This window comes from Salvelinus fontinalis, chromosome 31 (genome assembly GCF_029448725.1).
Source record: "Salvelinus fontinalis isolate EN_2023a chromosome 31, ASM2944872v1, whole genome shotgun sequence".
Classification (NCBI taxonomy): Eukaryota; Metazoa; Chordata; class Actinopteri; order Salmoniformes; family Salmonidae; genus Salvelinus; species Salvelinus fontinalis.
The window spans coordinates 20,839,347-20,852,409 of NC_074695.1; the positions used below are offsets into that span (position 1 = coordinate 20,839,347).

At 45.7% G+C, this 13,063-nt stretch overlaps 1 protein-coding gene across 1 annotated transcript in view; it reads right to left on the minus strand.

Moving 5' to 3' along the window:
• The window catches only part of LOC129829788 (arf-GAP with coiled-coil, ANK repeat and PH domain-containing protein 3-like), a 102,151-nt gene that overhangs the window by 30,239 nt on the left and 58,849 nt on the right, over positions 1–13,063 (minus strand). Inside the window, exons 3-8 of the mRNA XM_055891710.1 lie at positions 11,485–11,604; positions 9,127–9,180; positions 2,152–2,210; positions 1,519–1,702; positions 778–822; positions 553–648 (exon numbers count right to left, since the gene is read on the minus strand). Coding sequence (XP_055747685.1) covers positions 553–648; positions 778–822; positions 1,519–1,702; positions 2,152–2,210; positions 9,127–9,180; positions 11,485–11,604 — 558 coding nt within the window. The remainder of the gene's footprint in view (positions 1–552; positions 649–777; positions 823–1,518; positions 1,703–2,151; positions 2,211–9,126; positions 9,181–11,484; positions 11,605–13,063) is intronic.

Genomic DNA, 13,063 nt, shown 5'->3' on the forward strand with positions numbered 1-13,063 from the left:
ATGTGTGAGTAGAGAAGAGCTTAAGCCAAGGAATATCCATGGAAGCGCTTCATTTTAAGCATGGGCAATTCCAACATAGCAGTCAGATTGATTCAAGAGTGATGCTCAGCAATTGACTACAGCACTTTGAACTACCAGAGCCCAAACGCAATGACGTGTGAGAGGTCAATGTTGTGTAATGAAGCACTGACTCAGGTCTGTTTCACTATTCAGCATATTGTACATGTATTCCCCCTGACAGGATACTATGCTGCTGAAGTCTTTCACTAACACTGTATCTGCTACGTCGACCACCCAGCACATTCAGGGATCTTTTAACAGATAACGTCAGAAGTTTCCCACAGTCAAATCAGAAGGCTAATGCACTGTTATGTAAACAGACAGCACAGCAGCGGACAGAGCATCCATTGGTGATGCAACTCTGTCTGGGTCGATATTTCCAATCAGAACCAATCTAATACCAATCAGGACGCAGGGCTTAGGGGCTAACAGCACAGCAGTAGGCTGTCTGCGGCTCTGGATGAGGATGGTGAGGGAGGTGGTGAAGCTCACCTCAGCAGCCAGCTTCTTCATGTAGGGGTCAATCTCATCCAGCAGGTTGTAGCCCTGCTGAAAGAGGGAGTACTGGGCATGCATGAAGGACAGCATCTGCAGGGGACAGACAGACAGACAGGAGAATATAAGCAATACATTATTGGTGTGTTTTTAAAAACAACAAAACACTCACTCTACAGCACTGTACTCTATAGTGATGGATCGGACGTTAAGGGCACTTACAGCATCTAGGATCTCAAACTTCTTCTTGGCTTGAAGGACGTTGATCTGCAAGAGGGGAAGAGGTGAGTAACAGTCTTATCTGATACTACTGTGCATTGAAACATCTCCCTCTTGTGGACAATAGATACACCTCACTGTTGTCAGTATAGTGACCAACAATATACGACATTTGTGTCCTTCAGTCCTGCCTGTCTCTCAGTTTGTTGTATGTTATGAACTAAAAATCAACATGATACTGTGATGCTCTATATATGAACTAATCATGGTCATCATGTTGGCATTTTAGGGATAAAACAAAGAATTCAGAAATTCAGCTCATTGGCTATCTTAAAGAACGATGCAAACCTAAATGAGATATTGCGCTACATTTGAGAGGTCTCTAGAATAAATCTTCAGACACACCCGTGACCTTCTCTGCCTTCAGCCACTTTCAATTAAAACCAAACAGGGTCACACAGACACACACACACTCCAAATTAGAGCAGAGAGGACGTTAGTGTCGGCAGACACAATACATACTGCAGACAGAGGAAGCTACAGCGATCACACCACATCAGTCACTCTGTTCCCAGAGGCAAATTGAGTAACTGTCCGGAGACAGAGGAGACAACATGTGGGCATGCCAAGCTATAACCATGCTGAGATATTCTATATTCTATATTCTATTCTATTCTAGACCTACAGGATCCAAAGGGATCTATCTGAGTCCATGTATGACTCTGGTTATGTTGTCTGTCTCACCTGAAGTACGTAGTCGAGGGCCAGGTGTCTGAAGCACTTCCTGGTGATGCTGAGTGTTCCGGTGGCCTCCTCCACCTCGTGGGGCTTGTTCCTGGGAGCCTGGGCGTTCTTCACCTGGGCTATCTCCATGTCCTCACGCATGCGGTCAAATTGCTTCTTGGTCTCCTTGAACTTACGGACATCCCTGAGAATGAGAAATTGGGGATGACAGTGAGATTGGGTTTAACAAGGGACACTTCATGTGATTCCTTTAGTTGTACCTGACCAGATAACAGGGGTAAGTGGAACACATGGTTGGGAATGACAATGCTGTTTGTGGTTGACAGATTCACCAAGGAGAATGAAGTTTGTTAGATACGCGTGTTCCTTATTCTCCCTTCCAGTTCACCCCAGATTTTCCTGGGGGGTTAAGACAGAAACCGGACCAGGGCCATAACCCCTGACCTTTCCCAGGTAAAAGGCCCTGAGACTGGGGATAGTCTGTCTGCTTCACACCTATGATGTTGTCCACCAACACCATAAATCAGAAACGCTTCCAGGCCAAACAAGGAGACGTTGGATGTGTGAGAAATGGTCTCAAGCTACATAGTTATTTAGGAGAGACAGCATGAGACAACATTGTTTTAAACTTACTCTTTCACAAAATTGTGCAGCTGCTGCTTCACAGATCTCTGGGCTTGATCGAACAGAATCTGAAACACAAAAAGGAGCTTCCATTAGCATGTGTTGGTCACAAATGTGGAGTTAGAGGTTTTGAGCATGTATGTAACTTATTTTGTGCCCACAAATGTAGATCCTGAGAGGTTTCTGATTTTACAGTGCTGTTGATCATCCTTCAGTAACATACAATCTCAACCAACAGGGGGCGATACAGGACTGGATTTATAACATGAATTCTCAAATTAATTCAATGCAAATACAAATTGAGATCACCCTTTCCACACATACAAGTATTGTGAGACGAATAACACACGTGCTGACAAACACACTCACATACACTACACCACAAATCCTCTCTTTCATTCAAAATCCCCCTTTTCCTCTCTTATTCTAAGGACATTCACAGTGATTGCTGTTTTTCATTTTTACAATCATAATAGTTCATATAATCACAATTCAGCTTTCACATCAATACATGCCATGCTGCGGCTGCAGTAAAATAGGTTACTGGGGGAGGGAGGGAGGGAGGGAGTTAGGGAGGGAGGGAGGGAGGGGGAGGGAGGGAGGGAGGGAGGGGAGGAAGAGAGCGAGAGAGGGAAAGGGAACGAGAGAGGGAGGGAAGGGAGCGAGAGAGGGAGGGAGGAAGGGAGCGAGAGAGGGAGTGGAGTAAGAGAGAGTGAGCGGAGGGGAGGGGAGGAAGGGAGCGAGAGAGGGAGGGAGGGGAGGGGTCGAGAGAGGGAGGGGAGCAAGGGAGCGAGAGAGGGAGGGGAGGAAGGGAGCAAAAGAGGGAGGGGAGGAAGGGAGCGAGAGAGGGAGTGGAGGAATAGAGAGAGAGAGGGGAGGGGAGGAAGGGAGCGAGAGGGGAGGGGAGGAAGGGAGCGAGAGTGGGAGTGGAGGAAGAGAGAGAGAGGGGAGGGGAGAGAGGGGGAAGGTCACGAGAGGGAGCGGGAGGGGAGGAAGGGCGCAAGAGAAGGAGATAGAGGGGAGGAAGGAACCGAGAGAGGAAAAGGGAGGGGAGGAAGGGCACGAGAGAGGGAAAGGGAGGGGAGGAAGAGAGCGAGAGAGTGAAGAGAGGCTTTGGGTACAAATATGACGGCACTACTGAATCTTTACCACAGCTACAGAACAGTACATTGTGAAGAGAGCAAATTGTTATTTTCTGGCTTTGCCCATAACACAATTGAATTTGATGTCCGTGTTTAGCGATTAGCAGGGTTAGGTCAGAGGTAGGGTGGATGGTGGCCCATCCTCTCTCTGATTGAGGGACAGAGTGATTGGCAGCTGGGAGATTGACTGTGTCCGGATTAGAACGCAGATTTGGGATGAATTTTAGGAGACCATGTAAAGTGGGTTGACCAAAGTAAACCCTCCTTAACCACATACAGTAATTATGGCACATGATTTGAACACAGCATTAAGTGATCTTGCTACACGGAAAATAACATACCTGTGGATCAACATACAATTACAATGACGTCACAAGATAACCTTATTAAGACTTTAAGACCACATACGTCAGCATGGCAAACCTAACACCACCATGAGCCATGTCATTTTGATCAATTAAGACCAGAAGCTGTAACCACAGAGTACTGATGTAAATCACAAGGTATTTACACTGTTTTATTACTCTATAAACTGCACTGGGTCCAAATAAGGCAAGAGAGAGAAGGAGAAAGAGAGAGAAGAGTGAGAGAAACAGATAGCAAGAGATAGTGAGATAACGAGAGAGAGAGAGAGAGCAGAGAACGAAGGAGAGAAAGAGGTAGAGAGACAGAGAGAGGAGTGCAACAGACAGTCCTTCCTGTTGGAAGTGTATTGTGTTTCTCCCATGCGGTCAAGATCTAGCGCCCCACTTGATTAGCAAACGAAGGAATTCCTTTTTTTTTTTTTTACACGAGAGTCTGCCTCATCCAACCAGCCATAAATATGCTAATCAGAGAGTTAGGCTTCTGCTTTTTATGCTTCTGGCCCTTCTAAAGGTTTGAGGGTCGCTCTCAGAAGAAGCGGTGTCTTAGGAGACGGGTGCCGACCACCCTTTGTCACTGTAAATCAGCAGAGTTTGGCAAGGCAGAGGGAAAACACTAAACAGCAACATCTCTTTCTCTCTCTCTCTGTCGCTGTGTGTGGGCGATTGTTCTGCTTTGTCTCATCTAAGATAATAAGCCACAAAACAGCAAGTGAGAATTTAAATCTTGTGCAACCAAGAAATCTCCCAGACACGTGGATAATTAAAATCCTATCAACAAGGCCTGTAGAGCCTGGACATAAACACTACTGGTTGACAGAGTGGACACCCTCATGGGATGTCCATCTGACATGTTGATGGATAGCCTGGGGGAGGATTGAAGTGGCTGCTTGCTCTGCGTCAGTAACCCACAGAGTTTTAACTAGAGAGGTCTGTAGTTAACATGCCTCCAGGTTGCTCACTGTGTGTGTTTGTGTGTGTGTGTGTGTGTGTGTGTGCATGTGTGTGTGTGTAGACTGGACACAGAAAAGTGCTGAGGGGTTTCCTAGCCCAGCCTGGCTCAGCTCAGCGGTAGGGTTGTGTTGTGCAGACTGGGGCATTCCTGGGCTGCTTTGCGGCAACAGCAGCCTGTGGTGACAGCAGCCTGTGGTGACAGCGGTCTGTGTGTAGCTGCATTGTGGTGACAGCAGTCTGTGTGTAGCTGCATTGTGGTGACAGCGGTCTGTGTGTAGCTGCATTGTGGTGACAGCAGTCTGTGTGTAGCTGCATTGTGGTGACAGCGGTCTGTGTAGCTGCATTGTGGTGACAGCAGTCTGTGTGTAGCTGCATTGTGGTGACAGCAGTCTGTGTGTAGCTGCATTGTGGTGACAGCAGTCTGTGTGTAGCTGCATTGTGGTGACAGCAGTCTGTGTGTAGCTGCATTGTGGTGACAGCAGTCTGTGTGTAGCTGCATTGTGGTGACAGCAGTCTGTGTGTAGCTGCATTGTGGTGACAGCAGTCTGTGTGTAGCTGCTTTGTGGTGAAAGCAGTCTGTGTGTAGCTGCATTGTGGTGACAGCAGTCTGTGTGTAGCTGCATTGTGGTGACAGCAGTCTGTGTGTAGCTGCTTTGTGGTGACAGCAGTCTGTGTGTAGCTGCATTGTGGTGACAGCAGTCTGTGTGTAGCTGCATTGTGGTGACAGCAGTCTGTGTGTAGCTGCATTGTGGTGACAGCAGTCTGTGTGTAGCTGCATTGTGGTGACAGCAGTCTGTGTGTAGCTGCATTGTGGTGACAGCAGTCTGTGTGTAGCTGCATTGTGGTGACAGCAGTCTGTGTGTAGCTGCATTGTGGTGACAGCAGTCTGTGTGTAGCTGCATTGTGGTGACAGCAGTCTGTGTGTAGCTGCATTGTGGTGACAGCAGTCTGTGTGTAGCTGCTTTGTGGTGACAGCAGTCTGTGTGTAGCTGCTTTGTGGTGACAGCAGTCTGTGTGTAGCTGCTTTGTGGTGACAGCAGTCTGTGTGTAGCTGCATTGTGGTGACAGCAGTCTGTGTGTAGCTGCTTTGTGGTGACAGCAGTTTGTGTGTAGCTGCATTTTGGTGACAGCAGTCTGTGTGTAGCTGCATTGTGGTGACAACAGTCTGTGTGTAGCTGCATTGTGATGACAGCAGTCTGTGTGTAGCTGCATTGTGGTGACAACAGTCTGTGTGTAGCTGCATTGTGGTGACAGCAGTCTGTGTGTAGCTGCATTGTGGTGACAGCAGTCTGTGTGTAGCTGCTTTGTGGTGACAGCAGTCTGTGTGTAGCTGCTTTGTGGTGACAGCAGTCTGTGTGTAGCTGCATTGTGGTGACAGCAGTCTGTGTGTAGCTGCATTGTGGTGACAGCAGTCTGTGTGTAGCTGCATTGTGGTGACAGCAGTCTGTGTGTAGCTGCATTGTGGTGACAGCAGTCTGTGTGTAGCTGCATTGTGGTGACAACAGCCTATGTGTAGCTGCTTTGTGGTGACAGCAGCCTGTGTGTGTGGAGGCAGAGCGGCTGGAGATAAATTGTCTTAATTAGGCCAAGAAGACACAGGTGCTCCCTGTATGAGGAAAGAGAGAGAGACTGTCGCCTGCCAACTGGGGAGAGGTTCACTGATCCATCTACCAAGACAGAAACAGGGGTGGTGGATAGAGTTTCTATGGACTAGAGGAACAGGGAAATGTAAAACACATATCCTGTATGTCCTGACAGTAGACATCTAACACCAGGGTATACACAATAAGATCACAACAGCACTTAGCATAGGCATGTTGGGACAGGGGGATATTTGTTCCAATCATATAAGGTCAAATATCTTCCACCCACTCTGTCTGCACCAAGCAATCCGACCCCTACTGTACTTAGCTAGCTTAATCTATTTTGCAGTGAAATGCTGCATAAACTAGAGGTTGACCGATTAATCGACATGGCCGATTAATTTGGGATGATTTCAAGTTTTCATAACAATCATAACAAACCACCTGTTATGCGAGTGCAGCAAGGAGCCAAGGTAAACTGCTAGCTAGCATTAAACTTACCTTATAAAAAACAATCAATCTTCACATAATCACTAGTTAACTACACATAGTTGATGATATTACTAGGTTAACTAGCCTGCATTGCATATAATCAATGCGGTGCATGTTAATTTATCATCGAATCACAGCCTACTTTGCCAAACGGGTGGTGATTTAACAAAAGTCCAATCGTTGCACGAATGTACCTAACCATAAACATCAATGCCTTTCTTAAAATCAATACACAGAAGTATATTTTTTTAAACCTGCATATTTAGTTAAAATAAATTCATGTTAGCAGGCAATATTAACTAGGGAAATTGTGTCACTTCTCTTGCGTTCATTGCACGCAGAGTCACGGTATATGCAACAGTTTGGGCCGCCTGGCTCATTGTGAACTAATTTGCCAGAATTTTACATAATTATGACATAACATTGAAGGTTGTGCAATGTAACAGGAATATTTAGACGTATGGATGCCACCCGTTTGATAAAATACGGAACAGTTTTCACAGTATTCACTGAAAGAATAAAAGTTTTGTTTTTGAAATGATAGTTTCCATATTAATGACCAAAGGCTCGTATTTCTGTGTGTTTATTATATAATAATTAAGTCTATGATTTGATATTTCATAGAGCAGTCTGACTGAGCGGTGGTAGGCAGCAGCAGGCTCGTAAGCATTCATTCAAACAGCACATTCCTGCGTTTGCCAGCAGCTTTTCGCAATGCTTGAAGCACAGCGTTGTTTATGACTTCAAGCCTATCAACTCCTGAGATTAGGCTGGCAATACTATAGTGCCTATAAGAACATCCAATAGTCAAAGGTATATGACATACAAATGGTATAGAGAAATAGTCCTATAAATTCCTATAATAACTACAACCTAAAACTTCTTAACTGGGTATATTGAAGACTCATGTTAAAAGGAACCACCAGCTTTCATATGTTCTCATGTTCTGAGCAAGGAACTTAAACGTTAGCTTTTTTACATGGCACATATTGCACTTTTACTTTCTTCTCCAACACTGTGTTTTTGCATTATTTAAACCAAATTGAACATGTTTCATTATTTATTTGAGACTAAATAGATTTTATTCATCTATTATATTAAGTAAAAATAAGTGTTCATTCAGTATTGTTGTAATTGTCATAATTACAAATATATATATATATATAAATTGGCCGATTTAATTGGTATCGGCTTTTCTTGGCCCTCCAATAATCGTATCGGCGTTGAAAAATCATAATCGGTCGAACTCTAGTATAAACTAACCACAACACTAACTCTCTGCATGGAAAGGTTGCAGGAATGCTTTTGGTGGAATGCTAGAATCCCACTGTGTCCTCTCATCCATCAACAGTTACCATGCCCAAGAGACCAGGGACCTCGTTTAGAAACTTTGCGTACGCACAAAATATACCCCAAAACATATTTTCAGAAACGGCGCATGCAGATATTTAGTGTTAAATTTATGCAAAGTTGATAAATGATCTTGTCATCCCACTTGGGAATTCTACTAACGTAGAGAATCCCATCTAAATGTAGCAGAACCCCCCCCCCCCCCTGGACCAGGATCCAGAGAATCCCTCCTGGCTGGTCCTTACAGGGAACGTGAAGGGGATGGGAATGCTTTGTCTACAGCTTCCAGATTCACAGCTCTGGATGGTCACATTTGCTGTACCCCTGCTGATTATCCAGGGAATGTGCAAATAAATACTGGTAAGTAACTGTTTAATTACATTAAGACTTGGCAATAAGCCCCCACCTCCCACAGTCTCTTTCCCAGCCTCTCCCCCCAGTCTCTCCTCCACTCTCTCTCCCCCAGTCTTTCCCCCAAGTCTCTCTTCCACTCTCTCCCCTCCAAACTCCTCCCCAACCTCTCCCTCTGCAGTCTCTCCTCCACTCCCCCCCGCCTCACCCCCAGTCTCCCCCCAGTCTTTCCCCCCCAGTCGTGCCTCCACTCTCTCTCCCCCAGTCTCTCCTCCACTCTCTCTCCCCCAGTCTCTGCCCCACCAGTCTCCACTTCAGTCCTGTCGATGTTAATGAGACTTTTCCTATAGTACACGATCAGCTTCCTGTAGTCCACGATCAGGTTGAAAAGTGGTGGAATTGACCTTCAAGAAAGTGTGCTGATTGGCAGATGGTCATAGTTACACGACCACAGAGAGTCAGGACAGCCATCAAATAACCGAGAAAAAGAGACATTGAATGATTTGTGAATGCTGCATGTTGAATCATTTAAAGACAGGTCAGACTGACCCCCCAGGCTTGCGTTAAAGGGAATAGGAGACCCTCGCGAGGCCTATATGCCTGTCCATGTTAGCATTTCAAGATGTGATGAAATCACTGTGCTCAGTGCTGCCTGGACCCTATGGACATACAGTATCTGGACTGGAGTATGTGGGGACAGTTTGTGGAAGAGAGAGGGGGGGGGGGGGGAGAAAGACACAAGAGACTTACCATGTGATAGTTGACTATTTCCTGGAGGCTCTCCCCACACTTCTCCAGGCACTCCTGCAAGGAAAACAAGATACAATAGCTTCAGAATATTGTATTACAGCATTTTAACAAGATTAGAGACAGAGAGATCCAGTTCACTTTGCTAATGCTGCCATGCCAAGTCCAAGAGCCATAATAAAAATACAAGAGTGCAAATGTTGATACATTTTATTTATGAAAGTAGCTAATTTACATACACAAATAGTCAAATTCAGTTTAAATTGGTCAATTTTACTGGTTGACACTAACATTTTGAGTAAAAAATAGGATTTTATTCCCCCATATTGTATAACATTAAGAGAACAACACTAAGGGAAACATCACTGGAGGCCAGGCTCTTTTATATTTTTACAATGAAAAATTACAATAAGAGCAGCATTGATCCTCAGAATTAGACATAAGGGTAAACCCATTGGGGAGCCAAGCACTAGCAGTCCTTCATGTTGGTGGACAATCAGCTCTTAGGGAGAGAGTACTGGAGACGCTGGTCCTGAAAGCCTGGCCAAGACGTACTGTAGTAAGTCTATAGTAAGTCCCCACTCCAGGCCTGATTCCTCCTCTGACACTGACTAATCCATTAGTAGAGTATTCAGGTTAACAGACAGACTTACTCAGGCATGCGGTCAGAGAGCAGGAAAGCACCAACCACTCCCAAGACTAAGCATTAAGTAGAGCTAAGCCCATGACATTCAACCAAATGTTTTATAAACTCAGCAAAAAAAGAAACGTTTCTTTTTCAGGACCCTGTCTTTCAAAGATAATTCGTAAAAATCCAAATAACTTCACAGATCTTCATTGTAAAGGGTTTAAACACTGTTTCCCATGCTTGTTCAATGAACCATAAACTGTCACGCCCTGGCCTTAGTATTATTTGTTTTCTTTATTATTTTAGTTAGGTCAGGGTGTGACATGGGGTATGTGTGTGTTTGGGGGGTATTTATATGGTAGAGGTGGTGTTGGTGGTAGTGTATGGGTTTGTGTTGAGTGTATGTATCTAGCTGTGTCTATGGGTGTGTAGTTTTCTAGGAAAGTCTATGGTTGCCTGAATGGGTTCTCAATTAGAGACAGCTGGTTTCGGTTGTCTCTAATTGGGAACCATATTTAAGGCTGCCATAGGCTTTAGCTGGGTGTGGGTCATTGTATATGTATATGTCTATGTAGACGTAAGTAGTTTGTGTGTGCACTTACGTTTGAAGTTTCACGATCGTTTGTTGTTTTTGTTAGTGTTGTTTAAGTGTTTCGTGTTCATCTTCGTCGTTATAAATAAAGAAGATGTATTCATATCATGTTGCGCCTTGGTCCTCTCATTCATGTCAACACGATCGTGACAATAAACAATGAATGAACATGCACCTGTGGAACGGTTGTTAAGACACTAACAGCTTACAGATGGTAGGCAATTAAGGTCACAGTTACAAAAACTTAGGACACTAAAGAGGCCATTCTACTGACTCTGGAAAAACACCAAAAGAAAGATGCCCAGGGTCCCTGCTCATTTGCATGAACGTGCCTTAGGCATGCTGCAAGGAGTCATGAGGACTGCAGATGTGGCCAGGGCAATAAATTGCTATGTCCGTACTGTGATACGCCTAAGACAGTGCTACAGGGAGACAGGACGGACAGCTGATCGTCCTCACAGTGGCAGACCACGTGTAACAACACCTGCACAAGATCGATACATCCGAACATCACACCTGCAGGACAGGTACAGGATGGCCTCAATCCCATTGAGCACAACTGGGACCTGTTGGAACGGAGGGTGAGGGCTAGGGCCATTCCCCCCAGAAATGTCCGGAAACTTGCAGGTGCCTGGTGGAAGAGTGGGGTAACATCTCACAGCAAGAACTGGTAAATCTGGTGCAGTCCATGAGGAGGAGATGCACTGCCGTACTTAATTCAGCTGGTGGCCACACCAGATACTGACTGTTACTTTTGATTTTGACCCCTTCTTTGTTCAGGGACACATTATTCAATTTCTGTTAGTCACATGTCTGTGGAACTTGATCAGTTTATGTCTCAGCTGTTGAATCTTGTTATGATCATACAAATATTTACACGTTACATTTTCTGAAAATAAACGCAGTTGACAGTGAGAGGGCGTTTCTTTGTTTGCTGAGTTTAGTAGTATGTACATAGGGAGACCAGTTATGTGATGAGCCTTACATATCCAGAAAACATAGATGTACCGGTATGTGTAGTATGTGATTGATATTCAGTCAGTGTGTACAATAACAAGGTTATGAGGCTGTAACCTAACCAATAGATGAGTGTTGAATAGACTTGAAATTAGACTTTATTCTGGATCCAACTGAACCTCACCGAGATCATCTCATCCTTCTTGCATTGTTGGGACAGGTCCCGGATCCCATTCACAAAGAGTTTGTTGGCACTGACATACGCCTTCCCTGCCTCGATCATCCCACTGCATAGCTTCACCAGCTAGGGGAGGAGAGAAGAGAGAGAAAGACAGAGAGAATGAGTGTGTGTGTGGGGGTAGGTAGAGGAAAGTAGGGTCTGTATACAGAGCATCAAATTATATATCTCGCTACATACAAGTTGATTCCATTCTTAAATACTGTGTACAGTAGAGGGACTTTCTCTGGCTTGTAAATGGACTGGTGAGATAAAAACCTTGAATGGGCCGTCCATGTGATTATATCACTGAGAAGCTCTTGTAGCATACCATGTTGGTTTTAGACCCCACCAGGATCATACTGTATCACCCATGGTAATGTGTGGTGTAGTGGAGGACATTCTCACATGTTAACCTGTGACATAAGAATGCAACTAAACACGCATGTCACTACTGAGGGGGAAATGTGGTCCAGGACTGGGGAATTAAAACCAGAGTGTTTAACTGTGAAGACTTGTTGGTTATAACCACAGAGATAAATCTATCAACTCATGTATCTACTGTATGGTTTAGCATAGGCCAGGATCTACTGTAGCTGCCAAAATACTCTTCCAATCCACACACTGACGAATACACAGAAAGATCACAAGTCACATTACTACACCGAACAAAAATATAAACGCAACATGCAACAATTTCAAAGATTTACAGTTCGTATAAGGAAATCAGTCAATTGAAATAAATTCATTAGGCCCTAATCTATGGATTTCACATGACTGGGAATACAGATATGCATCTGTTGGTCACAGATAAGGTAAAAAAAAAACTGTCAGTATCTGGTATTGTCACACCCTGATCCGTTTCACCTGTCCTTGTGCTTGTCGTCACCCATCTTCCCCATTATCCCCTGGGTATTTATACCTGTGTTTTCTGTTTGTCTGTGCCAGTTCGTCTTGTTTGCCAAGTCAACCAGCGGTTTTCTCTCATCCTCCTGGTTTTGACCCTTGTCTGTACTGACTCTGAGCCCGCCTGCCTGACCACTCTGCCTGCCTGACCACTCTGCCTGCCTGCCTGCCTGACCACTCTGCCTGCCTGACCACTCTGCCTGCCTGCCTGACCACTCTGCCTGCCTGCCTGACCACTCTGCCTGCCTGACCACTCTGCCTGCCTGCCTGCCTGACCACTCTGCCTGCCTGACCACTCTGCCTGCCTGCCTGACCACTCTGCCTGCCTGCCTGACCACTCTGCCTGCCTGCCTGACCACTCTGCCTGCCTGCCTGACCACTCTGCCTGCCTGCCTGCCTGACCACTCTGCCTGCCTGCCTGCCTGACCACTCTGCCTGCCTGCCTGACCACTCTGCCTGCCTGCCTGACCACTCTGCCTGCCTGCCTGACCACTCTGCCTGCCTGCCTGACCACTCTGCCTGCCTGCCTGACCACTCTGCCTGCCTGCCTAACCACTCTGCCTGCCCCTGACCTCGAGCCCGCCTGCCTGACCACTCTGCCTGCCCCTGACCTCGAGCCCGCCTGCCTGACCACTCTGCC